At 45.8% G+C, this 26921-nt stretch overlaps 1 protein-coding gene across 3 annotated transcripts in view; it reads right to left on the reverse strand.

Moving 5' to 3' along the window:
• The window catches only part of SLIT3 (slit guidance ligand 3), an 878603-nt gene that overhangs the window by 58220 nt on the left and 793462 nt on the right, over window positions 1-26921 (reverse strand). For all 3 annotated transcript variants that reach the window (XM_075344498.1, XM_075344497.1, XM_075344499.1), the window contains 3 exons: window positions 23994-24087; window positions 18931-19068; window positions 16758-16998 (listed from right to left, as the gene is read on the reverse strand). In XM_075344498.1, coding sequence (XP_075200613.1) covers window positions 16758-16998; window positions 18931-19068; window positions 23994-24087 — 473 coding nt within the window. The remainder of the gene's footprint in view (window positions 1-16757; window positions 16999-18930; window positions 19069-23993; window positions 24088-26921) is intronic.

Consider the following 26921-nt stretch of genomic DNA (forward strand, 5'->3'; position numbering starts at 1 on the left):
GTACAAGACTGGGTGCTCTTGGCTCGCAGAGTCCACCTGGCTGAGCACCGCACCGAGGCCGAAGTCACTGGCGTCGGTCTGTACTACAAACGGCCGCGTGAAGTCGGCTGCCTGTAGCACGGGCGGGCTGGACAGGGCGTCCTTTAGGGCCCGGAAGGCTGTCTCGCAGTCCATTGTCCAATCGACTGCAGAGGGCAGCTTCTTCTTGGTGAGGTCCGTCAAGGGCTTTGCCAGGCTACTATAGCATGGAACAAACCTCCTATAGTACCCAGCGGTCCCCAAGAAGGACATCACCTGCTTCTTGGTCCTGGGGGTGGGCCAGGATGCGATGGCTTCCACCTTCTCAGGCTCGGGCTTCAGGGTTCTCCCACCTACCCGGTGACCGAGGTACTGGACCTCGCTCATGGCCAGCTGACACTTTCCCGGCTTGATGGTCAAACCTGCCCGGTGGATCCGCCTGAGCACCTGTGCTAGATGCTCTAGGTGATCTTCCCAGGTGGGACTGAAGACGGCAATGTCATCCAGGTACGCGGCCGCGTACCCTTCAAGTCCCTTGAGCAGGGTGTTGACCATCCGCTGGAAAGTGGCAGGGGCATTCCTCATCCCGAATGGCATCACCGTGGACTCGTACAGTCCAAATGGGGTAATAAAGGCAGAGCGTTCCCTGGCCTTGCGAGTCAGGGGGATCTGCCAATATCCCCGGCTCAGGTCCATGATGGTCAGGTACTGAGCCCCGGCCAACTGATCGAGCAGGTCATCGATGCGTGGCATTGGGTACGCATCGGCGACCGTGACAGCATTGAGCCCCCTGTAGTCCACGCAGAACCGAGTGGTTCGGTCCTTCTTAGGGACGAGGACTACAGGCGAGGCCCAAGCGCTGTTGGATGCCTGGATCACCCCCAGCTTCAGCATCTCGTCAATCTCCTGGCGCATGTGTTGCTGCACCTCCAGGGAGACCCGATATGCTGAACGCCGGATCGGGGGATGATCCCCAGTGTCCACGTGATGGACAGCCAAGTCAGTCCTTCCGGGCTGGTTGGTAAACAACCCCCGGAAGGGGTGTAGGGTGGCCCACAGCTGGGACCGTTGGTCCTCCAAGAGCTGGTGGCCAACCTCCACATCCTCAATGGATCCGCCTGCCCTAACCTGGGCTAGCATATCCAAGAGGGTTTCCGCTTCTCCCTCCTCGGGCAGGTTGCACACGGGGAGCGCACATGCCTCCCGCTCATGATGTGCTTTCATCATGTTCACATGGAAGGGCTTCCGCCTTCCACGGGCAGGGTCCAGGGTGACCAGGTACGTCACAGGGTTGAGCTGCTGGTACACGAGGTATGGGCCTTCCCAGGCTGCCTGAAGCTTGTCCTGTGGTACGGGGACCAGTACCCACACCTCTTGACCCACTTGGTAGGTCCTCTCACAAGCGTTCTGGTCGTACCAACGCTTCTGATCAGCCTGGGCTTGAGCCATATTGTCGTGTACCAGTTGCGTCAAGGCCTGCATTTTGTCCCGGAAGCGCATGACATACTCGATAACCGACACTCCAGGGGTGGCCAAATCCCCTTCCCAAGCCTCTTTCACCAGAGCCAGGGGGCCCCGCACACGTCGCCCGTACAGGAGCTCAAACGGTGAGAATCCTGTTGAGGCCTGTGGAACCTCCCGGTAAGCAAATAACAGGTGTGGGAGATACCGCTCCCAGTCACGCCCATGGGAGTCGACCAACATCTTAAGCATCTGCTTTAAGGTGCCATTGAACCGCTCGCACAGGCCATTAGACTGTGGATGGTACGGGCTGGCCACCAGATGTCGCACCTGGACTTGCTTACAGAGGGCCTCCATCAGCTGGGACATGAATTGGGTCCCCCGGTCAGTGAGCATTTCCTGGGGAAAACCCACTCGGGAGAAAATCTCCAGCAATGCGGTGGCCACCTTGTCAGCCCGAATGGACGACAAGGCCACTGCTTCTGGGTACCGGGTGGCATAGTCCACTACCGTCAGTATGAAGCGTTTCCCGGAGCTGCTGGGGATGGCCAGCGGGCCGACCAGATCCACAGCCACCCTCCTGAAAGGCTCATCGATGATTGGCAGAGATACCAGTGGGGCTTTGGGGCGTGGCCCCGCCTTCCCCACTCTCTGACAGGTTTCACACGAACGGCAGTAGGCAGCCACATCGGCCCCCATTTTTGGCCAGTAGAAATGCTGGTTTAACCTGGCCTTGGTCTTAGCGATCCCTAGGTGTCCGGCCATCGGAATCTCATGTGCGATCCGCAACAACTCCGTCCGGAACGGATAGGGTACCACCAACTGTCGGTCCCTGGGCCACGCCTCCGGTGAACCCTGCTGGACCGTGGCCCGGTACAGCCGTCCTTGGTCCCAGACCACTCGCTCCGGGTCCGAGTCCGAGGGAGGCTGTGCCGCCTGCTCCTTAAGAGCTTTCAGGCTGTCGTCAGCTTCTAACGCTGCCTGAAACCCCTGACTAGATGTGGCCAGAATCGACGAGACTGTCACATCTTCAGTCAGTACCCCGGGACCTGTGTCCTGGCCTCCACCTGACTCGGCTGCCACTTGGTCAGAAGGGGAAGAGCTATCGGACCTCCGGGAGGCCCCTTGGCTTCCAGCACTCCCACTGCGGGTGGCAGCGGCCACAGCCGCTGCGACCGTGGGTCGTGCCTGCTCCTCCTCCGTTCCTGACCAAGTCGCCGGTTCAGGCAGACCTACCTGGCTTCCTGACACCCCGGTTGTGGGGGAACCATGCACCGAGATCTTACCTGGGAGCACTTCCGCTCCTGGACCGGCCCCAATCTCACCTGCCTGTTCCCCTCCTGCAGCAACAGAACCCCGGTGTGAAATCTCTGGGGACCCCACATTTGCTGTGGTAGCCCCCACCCCACACACTGGTCCTCCCCCTGCAGCACCCTGCTCTCTGCTTATCCCTGCAGAGGGCAACAGATCCCAGCTCACAGGCTGGTCACTTGTAGAGGCATTGTCACACCTTTCTCTGACCCCCTCCCCTGTCACAGCTGCAGCTGAGTGTGTGTCTATGGTGTCTGTGCAAGCAGAAATATCAGAGTTCACTCCCTCCTCCCTTACATCATTCATAGATAACACATTAACATTGTCAGGAGTCATGTCAGCACTGGCTGAAGGTTCAGCCTTTGGGGCGGGGCCAAACTGGGAGGTTATTTGCCCCAAATCTGTCCCAAGTAGCACGTTTGCAGGGATCCGATCAGTTACCCCCACCTCCCTCACCCCTCGCCCTGCGCCCCAGTCCACATAAATGTCAGCAACAGGCAGCGCCGGGTCAATGCCTCCAATCCCGGAGACAGCGAGGGTTTTTCCAGGGATCAAGTCTTGGGGGGACACCATCTCAGGCCGCACCAGAGTCACCTCCGAGGCGCTGTCTCGCAGTCCTATGGTCACAGACTGGCCGACGGTGACAGGTTGGAAGCTGTCCAGGGACCTACCACCACCCCCACCCACACAATACACCTTGGGCGGCCCTTGGGACGGGGACGGAGCCGGGGCCTTGGGACGCTGAGGGCACATGGCCTTGAAGTGTCCAGGTAGGTTGCACTGGTGGCACCGTCTTGGTTCTGCCACGGGCCTGGAGAGGGGAGTTGAGGGGGACACCCCCTGCAGTCTAGGGGCAGGTGGGGCAGTCGCAGAGTTCATCTTACCCCCTCTCCAGGTGCTGCTGGTGGCTGCTCTCCTGGCTTCAGGAGCCCGATTGTTGGTGTAGTCATCTGCCAGAGCAGCTGTAGCCGTGGATCCCTTTGGCTTCTGGTCTCGGATGAACTGGCGGAGATCCTCAGGGCAGTTCCACAAGAGTTGCTCCGTGATGAACAAGTCCAGGATCTCCGGTCCGGTGGAAAGCTGCAGGCCTTGGGTCCAGTGGTCGGCAGCTCGGGCAAGTGCCCGCCGGTGGTCAGCCCAGGAGTCCTTTGGTCCCTTCTGCAGCGTCCGGAACTTCTTGCGGTAGGACTCCGGGGTGAGGTTGTACTGTTGGATCAGGGCCCGCTTGATGGTGTCGTAGCCCTGATCCGCCTCAGCAGGCAAGTCCCCAAGGATATCCAGGGCCTTACCCCTTAAACGGGGGGTCAGGTATTTGGCCCACTGGTCCTTGTTCAGATGATGCTGCAAGCAAGTCCGTTCAAAAGCAGTCAAGAAAGAGTCCAAGTCTCCATCCTTCTCCAGCACTGGGAAGTCCTCAACACGGACCTTTGGAAGTTTGGTGTCTGGAAGGTCACGGGTGGCTGATGAGGGCCGGAGCTGAGCTAGCTGCAGCTGGTAGTTACGCTCTGCCTGGCGCTCTTCACGCGCTGCTTGCCGCTCACGCTCGGCCATGAGTTCCTTGTAGCCCTCCCGGTCTCCAGCCTGGCGTAGGGCCATAGCCATTTGAAGAAGGCTATCCGAGCCTCCCAGGCTCGGTGGAATGGCACGTGGTGATCTGCGGCCCGCTGCGGAGCCTGGTGCTTCACTGTCCATTGCAGAGCGGAGGGCTGGCGTCTGGCTCGTTGAGGACCCTTGGGCGAGCTGCTCCTCATCTTGTCCAGCAGTGCCCGGTTGTGCAATGTCCTCTGCAGAGCTGTTTTCTGGCGTCGAGCTCCTGGAGGACTCGTGGACAACCTCCTCATCGTCTCTGGCCTTAGCATCGGCCATTCCTTTGGCTTTGCTCCTGGTGCTCTCAGCCATTCTTGCAGACTTTTGGTCACTGACACAGAACTGACACCTGATGCCTCCACACACCTTACAGTATCTGCACTCTGACACTCTAGTGTTGAGCTAGTCTGAAGACCCCAGCAGCCACAGCTGCTGCAGGCAGTCTTTAGTGTCTGGGAGTATGGGTCTCACACTCACACACACTATTATCTCGATCCCACCGCTATGCCACCAATATGTCACAAACCACCGGGGGGGTCACTCAGAAATCCCCCGCGCTGGCTACCAGTACGTCACAATCGGGGGGTAGCAAGGGGGGGTCACCCCTCCTTTATACCTCCCGACCGACAGACAGAGCACTTGACGCGCTCTCTAGCGCCCCTCTTATAGTCAGGCCAATTATGGAATTGCCCGACAATAAGCAAGGAGGCCGCTATACTACTTATGCCGATTATTGAAGGGTCCCCGGTGAGAGTAGGGTATATATTCCCCCGACCTCCGCGGGCGGAATATATAAAATCTCCCCGAATCTCACTGGCCTCCCCACAATAATCCTTGGCACAACTCGCTGCCACCAACCGATTTACGGTAACTATTAGCCGAACACACAGACGTGGGATTCAAGATCGAGATAACAGAACAGCCCAAGATTAATTATATAATTTAATCAGCCTAAAGCACACTAGAAACTACAATATATACAATAGGGAATCTACAGAATATACAGTTATGTCAGAGTACAGTTACAGATAAAGCATGGTTTACAAACAGGCATACACAGTTCAATCAGTTACCTTGTGCGTCTGGCCACAGGGGGGCGCTGTAGACCAGGTTTCCAGGAACTCTCTCACAGGTCTGTCCCAACCAGGCCCCCGAGCAGAAGAACCTTGGAAAATGGTCGAAGTAGGGTTATCAACCTGGGCAGATCCAGGTCCCCTCCTACCTTAGTGACCTCACAGGGAAGCACTGCCACTCCCCCTGCATGGATCAGAATTATCCAGCAAAGGGGATTTTGGCTATAACTTTGCCTGGGAGCGTCGTAGGCAGACGCCAATGCTCTCATTGTGACAGTTATGAATTTAGCTACAGAACGAGGGGACTCATGACCTGTCTGCCAGTTCCCCATTGGCTGATATCACGCCTGGGGCATTTCCCAATGTCCTGTTCCCATAAAAAGGGGGTGCCGGCATCGTCCACATGCGGAGACACCATTTTTATGGTTGCCATATTTATCGGAAATATGGCTTGCGAGATATGAACCATTTTTTACTGGAGTCGTTCTGTCTGGCTATTTCCATAGCCTTGCTAACTAGCTAGCAGCTCCTACTACAGGGTGACGGCAGGGAGTCATCCTGTGTCCATTGTCCTAAAGCCACCTAATTTCCATATCACAGGACATGGCCATGGATTTGTTGCTAAACCAGTTGTGTGAAGGGAAGGGGGTAGTGACACCAGGAGAGGGCTTCCTGACATGACTTGAATGTCATGATTTATCGTCATATCTCCGGATTTACCTCACAATTGGCCTTACAACAAACTTTATTAACATATGAACAGTGGTCTGATATTTATGTTATATGCTGTGGATTACATCTAGATTATCATACACACAGAGACTTGGGTTAAGCATCCTTCACATATCCATGTTTCCAGCTTGAGGTACTGAGAAGAATGTCCAAGAAACTTCACCCCATTTTACACAAGGATAACCAGTTAAAAACAATATTCAAAGTTCCTCTATTGCTATGCTAGAGGCAACCTCCTAATTTAAGGCGCGTCATGATCCAAAACTCAATGACCTCAGACACACCAAGAGCAACTTATCCTTGCAATATAAAGAGCTGCAAAACTTGCGCTCATGTAGAGACCAAAGGCCGGATACAGAGCCCAAAAGAGGCCGGATACAGAGCCCAAACACACAGATGGACTATAAGATTCCTGGGACATTCACATGTTCCTCTTCCAACGTGATGTACTTAATTCTGTGCACTATATGTCCTATTGGGGGTCTCTATGTTGGAGAAACAGGACAGAGACTGAGAGGAAGAATGAGATCTCACCGCCACACAATTACAGACAAAAAAAACCCATTTACCTGTGGCCAAACATTTCTGTGCTTCAGGACACAACATAAACCACATGCAAGTTCTCATATTAAAAGGCAACTTCAGATCACAAAATCATCAAAGGGTCTGGGAATACAAATTTATTACAATGTTTGATTCTGTCCAAACGGAACTAAATCTGTCAGAAGGATTTATGACCCATTACAAAATCTGAGGAGTCTGCTCCAGAGACTGTGAGGGCACCAGACCTCTGATCTAAAGGTCCAGTCACACTAAGCAACTTACCAGCGATCCCAACAACGATGGGGATCGCTGGTAAGTTGCTAGGAGGTTGCTGGTGAGATGTCACACTGCGACGCTCCAGCGATCCCACCAGCAACCTGACCTGGCAGGGATCGCTGGAGCGTGGCTACACGAGTTGCTGGTGAGCTCACCAGCAACCAGTGACCAGCCCCCAGCGCCGCGTGGAAGATGCTGCGCTTGGTAACTAAGGTAAATATCAGGTAACCAACCCGATATTTACCTTGGTTACCAGCGCACGGAGCTACAAGTGCAGAGAACAGGGAGCAGCGCACACTGAGCGCTGGCTCCCTGCTCTCCTAGTTACAGCACACATCGGGTTAATTACCCGATGTGTGCTGCAGCTAAATGTGCACAGAGCAGGGAGCAGCACACAATGCTTAGCGCTGGCTCCCTGCTCTCCTAGCTACAGCACACATCGGGTTAATTAACCTGATGTGTGCTGCAGCTAAATGTGCACAGAGCAGGAGCCGCACTGACAGTGAGAGCGGCAGAGGCTGGTAACAAAGGTAAATATCGGGTAACCAAGGACAGGGCTTCTTGGTTACCCGATGTTTACTGTGGTTACCATCCTCCGCAGAAGCCGGCTCCTGCTGCCTGCAGATTTAGTTGTTGCTGTCTCGCTGTCACACACAGCAATCTGTGCTTCACAGCGGGACAGCAACAACTAAAAAATGGCCCAGGACATTCAGCAACAACCAACGACCTCACAGTAGGGGCCAGGTTGTTGCTGGATGTCACACACAGCAACATCGCTAGCAACGTCACAAAAGTTGTTCGTTAGCAGCGATGTTGCTAGCGATGTTGCTTAGTGTGACGGGGCCTTTACATGGATATTGGGACAATAAAACTTTCACACCACTAATCAAAGCTAATTAAGGATTCACTCTCTAAGCTCAGTGTTTGTGTATTTAAATGCCCTTTTATTATGCCATCCTTCTGCTCTGTTTGTGTATATATTTGTGTTTCCTCAGATATTTTGTCACACCAGCCTGATGAAGAGACCTGAGATGTCTTGAAAGCTTGCTTTGTAAATCCTCATTTTATTTTAAATGCAAAAAGAAACGTGTTCCAGCTCACCGCTCTGGTGTGTAAGTCTGAGGAGTAGACCAGCTGATCCTGCACGGAAACCCCAGGCACAAGGGGATAATAGCAGATACAAGGTAACGAAATCCAGCGGATCACAGGCAGATGAATTAAAAACTTTCCTTTATTTTCACCACTTTAAAAATGGATAGACAGCATCCACAAGGCACAGTTCATCCAACGCGTTTCGACATAACGCAGTGTCGTTAGTTCTTATTCATGGATATATAACAACTAGTACAATACCTCTATATATAATACAAACAGTCTTCCCTTTTGCTAGGGATCAAAACCACAATCAATTAGTTGATCACATCATTAATTACTCTACATTTGTTGGATACCTGCAGCAGGGAAATAGAGAAAGAACACTATAAGGTTTAAAAACATACAAAAAAGAAAAAAAAAATGTTTTCTTCTTTTCATGTAAAACAGTTCCATAAGAATAATAATTTTTCTCAGTCAGTTATATTGCATGATCATATCTTGGCGTATGTTGAGCCCTGCAGGAGTCCTAGTATTTAATTTAAATATCCAGAAGGATTCACGGTTAAAAACTTTCCTCTGGAAACCCCCCCCTCTCTAATTTATTGACCTTTTCTATGGCTCTAAAACGGAAACCTTTCAAATTACCACCATGGCACATCGCAAAATGTTTAGTAACCGCAGAAAAGCCACACAGATTTATTTTGTTCATGTGAGAAGTATGGCACCTAATCCGATTTTTTAGTGGCCCTATCGTGCAACCCACATATTGTTTACAGCAAACAATGAAATCAATCAAATATATGACCCCTTCACTATTGCAATTCATATATTTATTAATTTGATAGCAAGTTTTAGTAGAAAAGGCACTAAAGGAATCTCCCTTCACTACATACTGGCATACTTTGCATGGGTAGTGACCACACCTAAAAAGCCTCTTTGTGTGAGCCAGGTATTATTCAGACTAGTAGGGTTTTTGTAATGACTTGGACAAAAAATATTTCCCAATGTTGTAGCCCGTTTAGGGACAAATTTAATAGAATTTTCTTTAAGTGTAGTAGCTAAAATTGGGTTTTGATTCAAAAGTGGGATATATTTTTTTATAATCTGGATTATGTCTTTATATTGAGGAGTAAATTTTGTAGTGAAAACTATTGATGAAGTTGTATATGAATTTCGTTTATTAGAGTTTTTTCTTTCATTATCTGCCAATAAATCCTGTCTATTTGTGTTCTCAATGAATTTTTCTGCTTTGTCCAAAGTCCACCTAGGATAACCCCTATTCTGAAGTCTATTAAAAACTATATCTTTTTGCTCAATGAAATTTATATTGTCACTACAATTTCTACGAATTCTGATTAGTTCAGCTGTGGGACTATTACCTACCACATGCGGAGGGTGGCAGGAGCTGGCATGTAGGATGGAGTTATTATCAGTTGGCTTTCTATATGGACTAATCTCAATTGAACCATTGTGCACGTGGCCTATCAGTTTAATATCTAGAAAATTAATTTTGGATTTATGAGTATTAGATGTAAATTTTAGATTATATATATTATTATTCATATATGTGATAAGTTGCTCTGAATGTTTGTATTATATATAGAGGTATTGTACTAGTTGTTATATATCCATGAATAAGAACTAACGACACTGCGTTATGTCAAAACGCGTTGGATGAACTGTGCCTTGTGGATGCTGTCTATCCATTTTTAAAGCGATGAAAATAAAGGAAAGTTTTTAATTCATCTGCCTGTGATCCGCTGGATTTCGTTACCTTGTATCATTTTATTTTAGTTAGGCATTAAAAGGTATCACAACTATAAAATTGTAATTTTGTTTCTCTCACTGAGAGCAATCAATCATTGCAGTACATGTGGTATCCATTTTTTTCGCAGATGCCAAACGTAACTATTATAACCTATGAAGCTCCTCACGTGTCTTTTTACACGGATCATATGTGCATGCAAACAACATGGAGGCATATCCATTTTTTTTCTGGCAACACAGATGACAAAGAACAATACAAAAACTAAAGATGACAGCGTCCCATTGGCTGAAGTTCAATCCGTATTTATTCCATCAGATATGGTGAAAACAGCGACGTTTGCTCTTTATCAAGCATCCCTTGATTATGGACGTGCGTCCCTGAACTGCTGATTGTGTTGTTATACACAGGTGGTCTATTTTTTGACTAAGGTGCTGTGAACTTTGTTTTATTCCAAAGACCAATACAAGTCTATGGATTCCTGAAAAACAGATGGCAGCTGTGTGCTGTCCATGTTTAACATTGCAAAGTATAGGAAAAGGATTGCAATTTCTTTCTTTCTCCTTCTATCTTTCTTTTTCTTTCTTTTCTTCTTTCTCTTTTTTCTTTCTTTCTTTTTCTTTCTCTTTCTCTCTTTCTTTCATTCACGGATAACACACTTCATGGTAAAAACAGCACACTGATAACTCACTGAAGACACCGGTACCATTTTTCACATACGTTTTTATAAGTTTGTGTGAAGGGGGCCTTAGGCTATGTGTCCACGGTAGAATGTTGCTGCGGATTTTTGTGCATGAAAATCCGCGACTTTCGCGGCAAATCCGAACCTTTTCAAAGGTGCGGATTTGCCGCGGATTTACCGCGGAATTGCCGCGGATTTTGGTGCGGATTTTTTTTTCCCCAATTCTATAGCCAAAATCCGGATCAAAATCCGCAACAATAATTGACATGTTGCTGATTTTTCCGGATCAAAATCCGCGGCAAATCCGCTGCGGAAAAATCCGCAGCATGGACACAGCATTTCCAAAATGCCATTGAAATGGCTTGGAAGTGCCGCTGCTGCAGATTTTCGGAAAATCCGCGACTTTTCCGCGAGAAACCGCGGCAAAATCCGCGCATTTTTCGCATCGTGGACACATGGCCTTAGAGTGATAAACATACTTTTGAAATTGATATCGGCAGAGAAACTTTATTAATTTATTTATTTAAAGAAAAGTTGAGGAACTTGCGGAATCAAATAAATAGTATTATAGATCTATATAGATTTTGATGCACAAATGAATAACCAGTATTTTCTGAAACAAATTAGCTTTATTTTATTCCATATTGGGGTTTTTTTGTGGTTGAGAACCCCATACACATTGGGGGAAAAAACAACAACAAAAAAACTATCAAACTACAGTGGAACCTTGGTTTACGAGAACAATCCGTTCTGGGAGTGTGCTTGTAAACCAGGTTACTCTTCTAGCAAAGCAAAATGTCCCATATAAAATAATGCAAAATCAGACAATTTGTTCCACAACTTGTGCAATGTCCCATCCTGGTCCCCTATTGTGCCATTCCACACATGCACAAACACGCACAAACACGCATTTGTTTATGTTCTTATGAGCTCTTATGCTCACTTACCTTCCATTCCCTTGCCAGCCTACTGGTTCTTGTAGTCCGCCGGTACAGGATGTGTATCGGGTAACCATCGTGACCGATGCCAGAACGTCCACTGCAGAGCTGACGTTAAAGGCATGAGCCGCTTGCCTCTGATTGGTCAGTGCACTGCCTTTGAGAAGAGGCTGACAGCGGAAGTTCCTCCATCGGTCGCGGTGGTTTCCTGATACACATCCTGTACCGGCGAACTACAAGAACCAGGAGGCCGGCGAGGGAACAGAAGGTAAGGTGAGCATAATATGTGTGTGTGTATGTGTGTGTTTGTGTGGACTGCAAGAGCGGGTCAGAGCGCGGTGAAAGTACGGAACCGGAAGTGTGTGCGGTATTTGCTTGTACAGCAAAGCTTGCTTGTAAACTGAGTTACAAATTTACAGCAAGCTTTGCTTGTAAAGCGAAATACTCGCACACCAAGTTACTCGTAAACCGAGGTTCCACTGTAGTTCTAGCTTCTACAGGCAGAAAGGGACATCACATCTAACAACAAACTGCTGTAAAAAAAAACCACTGCATCCTAAGAGTTTCTAATAAGTCCATACTTTATTCATTGCAGTCTTCACAAGGTTTACTTTGAGGAATTAAAAATTCTTGAAGATGTTATGCTACTTCAAGTGCTTTTAATTGCTACTGTCAAGGGAAATATAGGTCAGGAGGTAATATTGTGGCAGAACTAAATGGATTTTGCATGAATATTGACACATCAGGTACAGCTGTAACTACAAAGAAAAAGGCACAGAAAAGATGAAAAAGAATAGTAGGAGCATGTAAAAAAATAATCAGAAACATTGATTAATGGGTACTTTGATTTATGTAAATTTTATCTAATGGAACATTTTCAAGTCAAATTTCTCTCTATTGTAGTGGTCAGATATTGGTTAACTAAAAGAAATAGAAGTGTGATAGGATCTTCTAAAAATTGGATTCATGTTACAGAGGCGAGATGCTGAGAAATAAGGGGGCAAAAAAACATGTCACAAAAGGGACAAATCAAACCTATACATCTGCACCACGTTACTCCAAACGTAAAATCAGCTTTGTGCCTTGATACAACACACATTTCAAAATGCTAATTTCATAGAGAAAAGCTCTAATTCTATTGTCTACGTTGAAGTATAGTACATCCACACAAGACTGAAACCGCAGAGGTTGTGTTGCATGTATAAAATCTGCTGCATATTACAAGGCCACAGTGTAGATGAGACTTTGTGATGTCACGTCCAAATGCTATGGGAAAAATCTGCAGCAGAAATGATCCTGCTGTGAATTTTACTGCAAAATATATTCTTTTAGAATGAATAGGTTGAAATCTGCAGCAAGTACACCCTGGTTCTTCCACCACATCTACAGCATTGGATCAGTCTCAAGTGGATATACCCTAACAGTACCTAACCATTAATGATCCAACTGTGAAAAACTAATTTGTTTCTTGACTGATGAGTCCTGAGATTGTAATACACTACATAGACAAACTTTAAGGGTTACATCCTTTCATCACTAACTTGAGGCTTTTCATTCACTCTTATTGCCACAGATTTATAAAAACCAGTCCTTAGCCATGTAGTCTACATTTACAAATATTTGTGGAAAAAATGGTTTATTCTAAAGATCTCAATGCATTTGAGCATAATACTGTAATAAGATGCTAACATTGCAACAAGTCAGTCCCTAAAATGTTTCCAGAATAATACACAATCAACTGAGTAATATTTTAGAAACACAGACCACATAAAGTTACAAAGCGAGGTCTCCAAGAGCTGAGGTGCATAATGCATAAGTCACCAATGCTGTTGACTCAATGAATGCAGAGTTTCACACCTTCTCAGACATTAATAATAGCACAAAAGTGTCACACTTCTCTATCTGTTAGCCTGATGGTAACTAGGAATGAGCGACTCCGAACTATAAAGTTCGAGGTTTGTACTGGACACCTAGTGTCCAAGGCTCGAACTTGAACACAGACTGTTCATGGAAGTCTGTATCTGAGATCAGGTGTTATTCGGATGCTGAATAAAGATGGTTGGAAGGCTGCAACATTGGGGAACATAGATATACGCTGCTGTGAAGAAAATAAATAAAAAAATGATGTTGGATCCCCCTATTTTATTGATAACCAGCACAGGTAAATCAGACAGCTGCAGGCTGGTTAACAAGAATAGAGGGGACCCCATACCGTGTTTTGTTTTTTAATTATTTTTTTAAATAACAATAAAAAAAAAATGTGCCCTCCCTATTTTTAATAACCAGGCAAGGTAAAGCAGACAACTAGGGGCAGGTATTATTAGGCAGGGAAGGCCCATGGTTATTTGGCCCTTCCATGCCTAAAAATAGCAACACTCAGTCACCCCAGAAGTGACTCATCCATTAGCTGCTCCAATTCTGGAGCTGTGCCTGGCTCTTCCCGATTGCAGTGGTGTGGTGGCAGTCGAGGTAAAACTTTTGGGATTGATGTAATCTGTGAATTGACAGCTGACATAAAGTCCAGGGGTTAGTAATCCTTGAAGTCCTGATGCAATCAATGAAGAATAAAGGTTCCCCCATACTTCCTTGTTCACTAATTTTCTAATTAAGAAGAAATACTTGAGTAGTGTACAAAATAAATTTTAAGAGAATAGGGTGAACTCAATAGCTTTGCAGCTGCACGCCCACACCGCGAGAGGTAACTAACTGATAAGAATACTGTTTAGCTTTATGTTAGGTTACTATGCAGCAGTCTAGTTGCAGACTTTCAGCTAAAAGCTGTACACTGCAGATGAAAAAAAAATATTTGCATTTATTCTACAGCATGCCCAGTGGAATACAGATATTTTAAGTCTCTGATGTGGATTTCACCTTTTGCTATTCAATAAATTAAATCAGGTCCCAAATCTGTACAGACTCTCATGCAAATTACATGGAAAACACTAGGATTTTCCTTCAAACCTAAAGGTCCAGTCACACATAACGAGATTGTGAACGAGATCGCTACTACGTCACAGTTCCCGGATCGTTGCTGAGTTGTTGGTGAAATCGTATGTGAAGTGTCACACACACCGACTTTAGGAACGAGCATGCGACCCGTATAACGATCTTGTAAATCGTCGGGACCCTGTCACACAACAGCTGTGGTAACGATTCCGATCTCGATTAGGGGCGTATTGAAACACAGTGAGCCACATAGGCATGCATTTGCGTCGCCTTTTCCACACCCCTCCGCTCCGATTGGTGGCCAATACTGCGTTCTGATTGGGCGGGTGGGCGGGCCTAAAAGGTAACTTTTGTATTGCGTCATCCTTTGTCACTTCTTTTGAGCTTTGCTTTAAGAATAGAATCTGCGACTCCACCCTGATTCATTCGTACTTTGTACCCGGTTGCTTGCTTGCTTTTCGGATCGAAGCTGCATCTGCACCCGGATTCATCCCTCCTTCGTTCACGAGTGTTTATCAGCGCAAACCAATCGGTGCAGAGGGGGCATGGAAACGGGGACGCAACTACACGCCTACGTGCCACACTAAAGTTCTAATCTAGGTCGTTAACGAAATCGTAGGTAGATGTCAAACATACAGATCCATCCTGCCCAGCAGGACTCCAACGAGCCAAAAATGGCCCAGGCTGTTCAGCATCGACCAACGATTTCACAGCAGGGGGCGGATCGTTGGTACGTGTCAAACATGACGAGATCGCTAGTAAAGTCGTTGCGTCACAGAAACTGTGACGTAGCAACGATCTCGTTCACAATCTCATTATGTGTGAAGTGGCCTTAAGACTAGTTTAACCATAACCAAAGTCTGTTATCTTTGTTTGTGGACTTACACTTTAAAGGGCATCAGACAGTAGGATCAGCCCCCCTAAGCCATCTATACAAGCATGTAGGTCTTAAGGTACTGTCACACATAACGAGATCGCTAGCGAGATCGCAGCTAAGTCACCGGTTTGGTGACGCAGTAGCGATCCCGTTAGCGATCTCGTTCTGTGTGACACTTACCAGCGATCAGGCCCCTGCTGTGAGATCGCTGGTAAGTTGCTGAATGGTCCAGGTCATTTTCTTCAAAGGCAATGTCCTGCTGGGCAGGACACATCGCTATGTTTGACACTGTGTGACAGGGTCACAGTGACTGCTGAGATCGTTATACAGGTCGCTACTGCGACCTGTATTGTTCCTGCATCGTTGGTAAGGGCTGACTGTCTGACATCTCACCAGCGACCTCCCAGCGACTTACCTGCGATCCCTGTCAGGTCGCATCGTTTTCAGGATCGTTGGTAAGTCGTTGTGTGTGACTGGGCCTTTAAGCCCCTGTCACATTTAGCGACTTACCAGCGATCCCGAAAACGATGTGACCTGATAAGGATCGCTGGTAAGTCACTGGGAGGTCGCTGGTGAGATGTCAGACAGTCAGACCTTACCAACGACTCAGTAACGACACAGGTTGCAGTAACGACCTGTATAACGATCTCTGCTGTCATTGGGACCCTGTCACACAGTGTCAAACACAGCGATGCATCCTGCCCAGCAAGACATTGCCTTTGAAGAAAATGGTCCAGGACATTCAGCAACGACAGGCGACCTCACAGCAGGGGCCAGGTCGTTGCTGGATGTCACACACAGCAACATCGCTAGCAAGATCGTTGTTGCGTCACAAAAACCTCAGACTCAGCAGCGATGTCACTAGCGATGTCGCTTAGTGAGATGTGGCCTTTAGAAAGCTTAATAGAATTAGATCCTATCTGTGATCTGATGTCCTATTCCAGAGACATCCCCATTTAATTTAATATGGAAATGAGCTGAAAAGATCTATGGGTGGGACACAAATCACTCTGAGAATCTGCATCCAGTGTTTATTCTAAATGTGTGAGACATGTAGATCATGAGAGTGAACTGTCAGTCTTTACATGTCTCACATTGGTAACGCCCCATTACATTTAAAATAAGCTCTGGAGGCAGATGCTCTGAGAGATCTGTATGCGGCCCATAGATCTTATAACAGCTTATTTACATATTAAGAAAAACGTTGATTACAGATATCAAGGTTTCATTGTATTCAGTTGCCTATTATCAACAAGCCTATATAGACTGCTTAGGAGGGTTTATGATAGTGACAGATTCCCTTTAAAATAAATTCATGTCTGTCTCTGCATCTGTCCATTGTATACATTTTTCTATAAAAATGATTTAAGAGAGGTTCACATTCCAGCAAATGTGTGCGTTCTGTTAATTCAGTGTTAAATACTTATAGAAAGAAAAATATTTTATCACTTACCTGGAGAGATATGTTTGCTTGGGGGCGGGTTTTGGAACCAGTCAATTCTACATACGAGTCCTTGCCGACAAAGTTGACCGTAATAAGCTTCTCACATCTTTGACCTGCAAAACCAGCTAGACAGCGACAAACTGGTTCTTGTTGTACCACAATGCACTGGGCTTCATTCTGACATTCATGCTCATCGCAAGGGCTGGTCTGGAGTAGAACCATGGGAGGGGAAATTTCACAGAAGAGGCCACTTTTAAAGAAACAAAAATATTTGTTATATTTTTATAAATAAATACAGAGAACATAGATGGAAGTTCTGTACAATTGTCATTTTTGCCATGTCAATTAAACGTGATAGAAATCCAAAGGGTGGGGGATGGCAGCTGGGCCTATACATTTCTTGAAGATTGACAAGTCCCAATTCAAGGTTTTATAAATAGAAGTCCCAATCCAAGGTTTTATAAATAGGTGATACTGATGCCTTTACTCTTCTTAAATATTACTGTGAGTTATAGAAGCCTTCAGCTTTCACCAGAAGGTTTCCAGAGAACTTAACTGATTCATTGTTTTGATGGAAATGAGCTTCTGCACTCATGCCAGCAGGTAGAAGATCTCCTTCTTCTGTGTACAATGGCTATAGGGTGGAGGATAGGTGTTTGGAGACATGGGCACATAGGGTGACACTGAATAATAAATTATGGGTAGGCGGTGAGATATTGCTCCCTGATGGAGTATGATTGCTATAAAGCCAATAAAGCTTGTGATAAAATCTGCTTCTAAAATCACGCCGGTGGTAGTCTCTGGAGAATAGGCGTTTGGAGATGACCGCGCTGCTGTAGAAGATTTAAGTTCCACACTCCAAGGTGGATTCACGTAGTGATATTATATAAAGCTTATTAATCTACCTTGGAATGTGAAATGCTCATCTTCTACAGCAGCGTGGTCATCTCCAAACGCCCATCTTCAACCCTATATCTATTGTACACATAAGGAGGGCATCCAGACGGTGTAGACGCTTGTCTCCTTTCTTTTCTTTTAAAAATGAAGGACTTATTTTGGAAAGTAAACGGACAGCTTAGGTGTGATCGATTTCTCATTTGTAAATATTGAAATGGAGCTGTGTCTCAGGGTATGTTTCCACTATATCTTTTTCTGATGGTCAAAAAATTAATTTTTCAAGCACAAGACATTTCAGGAATCGCTCTTTTCCTCTGGAGTTTTGTAAATGTTTTTAGCCTCTTCTCGAGTACTTTTTCAATGTTTTTCTCTAACATTTTTATTTGAGTGATTTTTTTTTTTTTAGCAATTTTGGGCATCTTTTTATAACTTTTTTAAATAAAAGAAAAAAATTAAACAATGAAGAAAAAAAATAACCTTTTTTGATGCAAAAATGCTGATAATACAGGCATTTTTTAAGCCTTCAGATTTCACTTGTATTGTATTAGTATTGGCCAACTTCTCAGTGGAAAAGTAAGAATGTACATGTTAATACTTGGCAACTTTTGAAAGCATTGAAGTTGTTTTTACATAGCAATGACTGGAATCATTCTTTTGAGTGATCTGTCAGCACTATTTCCGCTGCTTTCTGAACAAAAGCAGAAGAGAAAGATGCGGTGTTAAAATAAACTAATGATTTTTTAAAGACTAGTTCAGTAGCCTAACCATACCTAGAGGAAAGGAGGCCAGCTGATCAGGACAGACCGGGAGCGCAAGTTCATGGAACATTGCCACACAAAATTGTGATGATTTTCTCGAGAGAAATAATACTACAAGTCATGAGTATTAGATTGTTGATCGGAGACTGGAGATTGCCAAGACTGGAAAGTGCTCCAGTCGTTTTATTTACTGTCGTGAAAGCATATTTTTCCCTATATACATGGTAACTGGCAAATACCTAATTGGAGCCTGTTTTGTGTTCCTCTACGCAACACTTCAAGTTGAAGCTGATCTACAATAAAATCTGAGACAATTATACAGAATTGTAATGAAAAATGGTCTTCTAGAGCGGTGGCCCTCTCAAGGAGGGCCGGCATGGATAGTGTATGATGACACTGAAGAGCTGACAAACAAATATGGTATAAAGTGGTGGTTTTCTCAAGAGAGAGGTCTTTTGAAGAGGTTTAATTTTCTTATGCCTATGATTAATCTTACTGACAGTAGTACATTCGTGTGGTATTATTACCTGAAGCCATGTGGGCACACACAGGTGTATCCGCCAACATCATCCACGCACTGAGCGCCATGCTGGCATTTATGGCTGACACAGTCATCTTCATTTATATCACAATACAGCCCCACAAATCCAGGTGAACACTCGCACCTTAAAATAGAAGAATATAAGAATAAGTGCTAATCAGTACACATTGGCTGGGGTACACAGCATAAGCAAGTGAAAGTGACAACGAAGCTAAAGACAACATATGAAGGTTATTACTCTCATTAGTACATGTGACATGCATTATGAAATCTTTCCTATTTATCTAAGACATAATAAGAAATAGGCCAGGCCTGACTACATAGTGATTAAGGGCTCTACAGTCTCCAATTCAACTCCCAGTATACAGTTTTATTTCAGGTGTTAAATGCATCTGTTAAAGAAACAGATAAAGAAACTGAGAAGTCCATATTGATTTTACAGGTGATATCCCTGGCACGTGAATTAGTTTCTTCTATGACAGCTATGAATAGCTAGATTATTGACATGTTAGAACACTGACAAGTAATCTATCACATTGTTCAATGGATATGAACATAATGGTATCAATTTATCAAGACTGGCATTTTGCACATACGTCTTAACGAAGGGTCCACTTGAGTTATCAATAGAAAATTCAGTAAGCATGCACCTCTTAAAGGGAATCTGTCAGCAGGTTTTTACTATATAATGTGAGAGCAGCATAATATAGGGTAAGAGAGAAGATATTGAGGGGTGTATGGTCATACGAAAATATACAACGAATGAAAGTTGGAGGGATTCACAATATCGTCTGATGCATACGGCTCTATATGGCTTTAACAGAGAGAATCCGAACAAGCTATTGGAGTGTCCAAAATGCAATGTTGAAAAGACAGATTTGTTCCATGGGATTTGGCAATGTGGGGAGGTTCGGAAATTTTGGGTACAGGCCCAGGCATTAGTGTGGGAAGCTTGGAAAGTGAAGGTGGAGTTGGAGCTTCTCGTGTGGTTATTTCACTATACATGGCATGGGGAGGGAAATGCGGAGGGGGATAAGAGAGAGAAACTCCCATCTTTGTTTCATTGTATAGCACTGTTGGGCAAGAGGGCGTTATTGAAGAAATGGCTGGTAAAAGAAGTTCTGTCACAGGGAGAATTAATGAACCAACTGAAAGCTTTACTCAAATTAGAAAAGTTAGAGGCTGAGAGAAATAAAGATAAGCCAATGGACAAATTTTTCAGAAAGTTGTGAGCCTTTATCGCGCGAAAATGTTTGGCTGATGAGATACGACAGATTGTCTCTCCATTTACATACACTGAATGGTATTTGGCTGAAGATCTGGCGGGCTTTTTGGGTAGACTAAAGATACAAGTTTGATATTGAGGTACAGGGCCTAGATCAAGGGATGGAGAGGGCAAGAGAGTTGGTTGTGTCGCATGGGGGGGTGGGAGTAGTTTATGCTGCCTTGGTTTCAGGGGGGAGTCAGCAGACGGGGTGGTTGGGGCAGAGAAAGTGGGGGTTATATTGTTGAGGGGGATATCGTTTCAAAACTGGAAGGCCTTCCCTCTCAGGTATTGTTGTAAGCTTGATATTTGCTTCTTCTTTACCTGTTTTTTGCTTTCTGTATCCTTGATTTCGAAAAATGTTATAAAAATTGAGTTTAAAAAACAAAAAAAAACACTACTTGTTTTGAAACTACATCACACAACTTAATAAGTGACACTGAAACATCCCTGTAATCAGGCTCTCTTGTCCTATATTATGCTGCTCTTGGATTACATAAAAAAAAACTTGCTGACAGATTCCCTTTTATGAATTTAGCGCATCTTTCATATGGATGGAAGTACATTTCTGGCATTTTGGTGGTATGTTATGATGAATTTGTGCTAGTCTACGCCCTGCCATGTTAATGTTCATCCACTTTTAAAAAAGTTCACAAAGATTGCCCAGTTGCTAAAAGGGCCAGGATGCTAAAAGTCTAAAGGGTGCTTTACACGCTGCGACATCGCTAACGATATATTGTCGGGGTCACGTCGTTAGTGACGCACATCCACAAAGGAGCGACGATCAACGAGCGCAAAAACGTGAAAATCGTTGCTCGTTGACACGTTGCTCCTTTTCATAACATCGTTGCTGCTGCAGGTACGATGTTGTTTGTCGTTCCTGCGGCAGCACACATCACTATGTGTGACACAGCAGGAACGATGAACATCTTCTTACCTTCGTCCACCGGCAATGAGGAAGGAAGGAGGTGGGTGGCATGTTCCGGCCGCTCATCTCCACCCCACCTCTGCTATTGGATGGCTGCCATGTGACGTTGCTGTGACGCCACACGAACCGCCCACTTAGAAAGGAGTCAGATCGCCAGACAGAGCGACGTCGCAGGGAAGTTAAGTCCGTGTGACGGGTGTTAGAGATGTTGTGCGCCACGGGCAGCGATTTGCCTGTGAAGCACAACCGACGGAGGCGGGTACGCACGCTAGCGATATCGGTACCGGTATCGCAGCGTGTAAAGAACCTTTAAGAGTTGCATAAAAAAATGTACATCATCTCAAACTGTTTTACGCCAGAATTCTTTGAAAAATTGCTTGAGGAATCGTGCCAATGTGTGTAAATTCCAGTCAGCTTTTCTTTTCAACAAAATATATATAGAAATGGATGACTCCCACTACACAGTGCAATGATTGGTGTCTACAATTTACTTCTCTTCAATGCATGCCAGATTTTATCAATAATTGTTTAGAAATTAAACCAGCACAAGCTGTCTATCTGCTTCACTGGAGAAATGCACATCACGCTGAACAAATAGCAATTTGGTGGCACATTCTGGGATGCACAACTTGGCAGAGCTGAAGAGCACTTGAGTTACAGGTAGCAAATAATACTAAATGAGGTGAAAGATGATTAGGCTGTGTCGTCCAAAACCCACAGATGTCTGAAAAGCTTCTTACGTGAGAAAACACACGACATTATGTGAGTTGGTTTGTTTTTGGTTTCAGTGCAAATATTCTTATGACAATGTGACGGCAGGGGAAGACATACCGCCGGTGCAGCCGCACAGTGGCCCCAAACAACTACTCAAGATGCTGGGTCCATCATAGAGACAGCAGAAGCAGGAACACTAAGGCTATGTGCCAACGCTGCGGATTTTGCCGCGGATTTGCCGCGGATTTACCGCGGATTTTCCGAAAATCTGCAGCAGCGGCACTTCCAAGCCATTTCAATGGCATTTTGGAAATGCTGTGTCCATGCTGCGGATTTTTCCGCGGTGGATTTGCCGCGGATTTTGATCCGGAAAAATCTGCAGCATGTCAATTATTGTTGCGGATTTTGGTGCGGATTTTGGCTATAGAATGGGGAAAAAAAAAAATCCGCATCAAAATCCGCGGCAATTTCGCGGTAATCCGTGGTAAATCCGCGGTAAATCAGCGGCAAATCCGCGGCAAAAATAAGGTGCGGATTTGCCGCGAAAGTCGCGGATTTTCATGTAGAAAAATCCGCAGGTACATTCTACCGTGGACACATAGCCTAAGGCTGTGCGCACACATTGCATTTTTAACACTGTTTTTAATGAATTTTTGAGTGCATATTTGTCACAAAACCTTAAGGGAATCCTGATACCAGGAACGTCCATGAGAAACCTGAAGTGTTATGAATACGATGCTTATTTATGACTGGCAGATTTGGTGCAGAAAATAATGTGCAGCATGTAAATTCTTATAGCATTTTGCAGCATTTTTTTTCACCCTTTACCATCAATAAAGTCAGTCAAAAACACTATAAAAGCGCACGTATAAAAATGATTTTCTGCCTTTTTGCTGCATTTTTATAAAGTTTTTGGTTGCCTTTTGCAGACATTTTAGGCAGACGTGAATGCTATAGAGATAGGTAATAAAAATCTATTTGGCCTCAGTGGCAATATGTGTCAAATTCCCCCTGGGCGTTACTGGAGCACAACCATATGGTAACCATTTTTTTGGTTACAGGGGTATTAAACATAATATAAAGGTTATGTGTGATTATTTGATTTTCCATCTTGGTCTGCTCATTTATTTGCACTGGCTTAGGCTCTCTTTGTGAGACTCCCATACTTTCACAACATGGAGTCATGTTTATTTTTTTTAATCTTTATATATACACTTGATGTTTACCTAGTGACCCTGTGCATGACACTACCATCCATTATTTAAATGTTATTTATATAACCAATTTAGTTGTTTCATTCAGACAACGTTTTTATCTTGTGCCCTGGGTCTGTTTTTTTGAATCCCACACATTCCCCTATTTTCTTTTTTTTAAATGTTTTTAAATGGTTCTTACATGTATATCCCTTTGAATTAATGTACAAATAAATTATTTTTACATTAATCATTGGAGGAGAGTTTTTTTTCTATCGGGTCTATAGAGATAGATAATAGTGCGACAGAGAGAGTGACATATAATAAAATTGCACCTTGCGGAGCGTTTTGGACAAATTTTATGATAAAATAAATAAATGAAAAAAAAAGGGAAAACAGACAGCTATGGGGTGATATTATCAAGCTGGGAAGGCCCATGGTTATTGGGCCCTTCCCAGCCTAAAAATACTAGCTCACACTCACCCCAGAAGTGGTGCATCACATTAGATGCATCAATTCTTGTGCTTCACTTGGTTCTTCTCGAGTGCCCTGTGTGTTGACAATCGGGGTAATGGTAGTTGGGGTTGATGTCAGCTAGCATCAAGCCCTGGTGTTAGTAATGATGAGGTGTCTATCAGATATCCCCATTACTAACTCAAAAAGTAAAAAGAAAAACACACATTTTTTGCTTTGATTGTTGTGTATTATGTTCAGTAAAACAAATGTCTGGGCATATCTATAAAGCGGCGGTGGTGATTATGTCTCATGTACTGTATCTTATCAGATTCTATTGGCAGCCAGTATGTCAGTAGAATCACGTGATTTCTTCAAAGGTTCATTTCTGGAAATAAACACTCACAACATTAAGTTGGGCAGAAGAGATTACATATAGTACATTTTAAAATCATGTCCTGAAACAGTTTATTGAGCTTAAACTGGTCCTTGCTTACCTGTATCCCTTGTCAGTGGAAATACATTTGGAATCATGCAGACATGGGTTCAACTCGGAAATACAGTGGTCGATAACTTCATCACAAAGTTCACCTTAAAATAGGATACAGACAATTTTACATTCAATAATGTACATTTATAACTGAAGTTTAAAAGAGCGCTAAAGTTTGTTTGCAACATCCAGAACACTAATATAAACTTTTTTTAAAAAATCTTTCCATCCCCTATGACATAGAGATTCTAGCTTTTTCAGAAGAGATTTCAGATCAAAATTAGTCACGATGCTTATTCTGTAAATACAACTACTGATTAAAGGGGTCTCCTCATCTTCTGTGTTCAGGAGCGCACCGCTACCCTGCCTCTTGGTTACCTGCTTACCAGGGGGCAGTGTGTTCCTGATGATTGAGAGTTCAACCCACAGTCATTGTTGCTCCATTGATCTGAACTGTGCTCTCTCTCACGCTTTACTTTGAAGAAGCTTTGCCTCTGCATCAGAGAAGCACAACAGCGCAGAAGATGCTCGGATGCAGTAATTCAGCCAGCTTCAGGCCCTCACTTCTTAACTTTAAAGCAAAGGGTTTACAAGCATGCGCTTCGTGCCTAGAATACTGGCTACCTCTGATAAACTACAAAAGTGGCTTGTAACGTAGACAAAGGGATGTACAGTATAGAATTAAAAATCCCTTTCCTTTAGAGAAAAGAGGATTTTTAACAACATGAGACAACCCCTGAAGACTAGACAAAATTAGGTTCACCTGGGCTGCTGTCACGCTCCCCGTGTCCCAGCACCACTCCTTACCCACTGATCCAATCCATGTGTCCACCAGTCATGGCTGCCGCTCCCGCTCCTGCTCCCCTGAGTCCTGCTCCTGGTCTCAGGAGTCTGACTTTGAGTATTGGCCTCAGGATTCTGTATAGGACCGGGCCGCGCCCACTCTCCTGGTCTTATAGGCCCAGCACACCTGCAGCAGGAAATGACATGAGGCTGTGCTGGGTATATAAGACTTGCCTTTCCATAGGGGCGTTGCCTGATCAACGTGTCCTTTAGCTTGTCTTTAGAGCTAGATGCTCAGGTCCCCTTGTGCTCTCTCCTGTGACTATTTGTCTTTTGCTATCGGGTACCTGTGCCTGTTTCCTGCACTATCCCATAGAACTCTGTGATCCTGCTGACCCGGTTACAACCGTCCCGGCCACGCCAGTGCTCCGGCTTCCGTGTACTCTGCCACCTGGTGGCGTACTCGGTCCAGTGGATCCACCTCCTGGGCCCATCAGTCCTCCCGGTCCTGACAGATTGATCAGGCCATGGATCCCGCTGGAGCACAAACATCCGAGCTGGCCGAACTACGCCAGGAACTGGTGCAACAGCGTGACACCTTACACCGCATACTAAAGTTCCTGACGTCTGTGGACCACCGGTTGTACACATTACAGACTGCCGCCTCGTCTCGGTCCACGCAGCAAACGGTGTCCGGATCTGAACCTGCTGTCTCCGCAGCCTCGCAACTTCGCCTCGCTGCTCCGCCTCGCTATGCTGGGGACCCCAAGAACTGCCGGGGATTTTTGAACCAGTGCTCCCTGCATTTCAAGTTACTTCCTCATTTGTTTGTCTCAGACCAGGCTAAAGTGGCATTCCTGATGTCACACTTGGAAGGCGAAGCTCTAGCCTGGATTAACCCCCTGTGGGAGAATGAGGATCCCATGACTACTAACATCCGGGAATTCTTGCACGCTTTCCGGAGTACATTCGATGAACCCGGACGTACCACCACAGTGACTTCTTCGCTCCTCCGGCTACGCCAAGGGACCCTGACCGTCGGCCAATACGCCATCCAGTTCCGCACGCTCGCCTCTGAGCTGGGCTGGAACAATGAGGCCTTGACGGCGGCCTTTTGGGAAGGACTCTCTGGCCGCGTCAAGGACGAGCTTGCTGGCCGTGACGTTCCACGCACCTTGGACGCCTTAATATCTTTAGCCACCCGGATTGACCTCCGTTTCCAGGAGCGAACCAAAGAGGTATTCCGGGAGAAGCTACCACCCCGTCACGCCTTGTCCCCGCAGAGGTCTACCGCTCCTTTGCCCCTGCCTTCCTGTGACATGTTCCCGGAACCCATGCAAATAGACCGCCTGAGCCAAGCCGAGCAACGCCGCGCAGAGCGACTCGCCCGGGGCCTCTGTTTCTATTGCGGAAGCGGTTCTCATCTGCTCCGCTCTTGCCCGGAGAGACCAGGTAGACCCCAAGTCCAAGGGATGGTGGGAACCGCCACCCTTGGTACCGGAATTCCTTCAGTCCCGGTTACACAGACGGTCCAGGTCACGACCGAGAAGACCCAGTTCACGGTGGAGGCTCACATTGATTCGGGAGCAGCGGCTAATTTCATCCGACAAGCTACCGTGGATCATTATCAGATACCGGTCATTCCACTTGCAAAACCCCTCTGGTTCGCCTCCGTGGACGGAAAACAATTATACGAACCTGTCCGGTACACCACCGAATCCGTGAGACTTTGTATTGGTGCCCAGCATACTGAGACTATTGCGTTCTACGTCATCCCGAGAATGACTCCTGCGCTCCTGCTGGGTTTGCCCTGGCTGCGACTACATGACCCTGACATCAGTTGGCGCTCTGGCGCAATCTCTCGCTGGAGTCCCTCGTGCCATGATACCTGCCTACAGCCTGTTCCTCGGTCCCTGTCACCTGACCCTATCATGGCACATGATGAGGAGAATTTGACACAGTCCAGCGTTTTACCACAGCCCCTGGTACCTGACCCTATCATGGCACAAGAACAGGGGCATATGACGCAGTCCTGCATTGTACCACAGCTCCTGGCACCTGTGCCTGTGGTGCCACCAGAACCGGAAGTGACGACTCTCTCCAGTGTCGTTCCACCGTCCCTGACGATTGAGACTCTGATGCCAACGGCTGC

This window comes from Anomaloglossus baeobatrachus, chromosome 4, assembly GCF_048569485.1.
Source record: "Anomaloglossus baeobatrachus isolate aAnoBae1 chromosome 4, aAnoBae1.hap1, whole genome shotgun sequence".
In the NCBI taxonomy this organism is placed as follows: Eukaryota; Metazoa; Chordata; class Amphibia; order Anura; family Aromobatidae; genus Anomaloglossus; species Anomaloglossus baeobatrachus.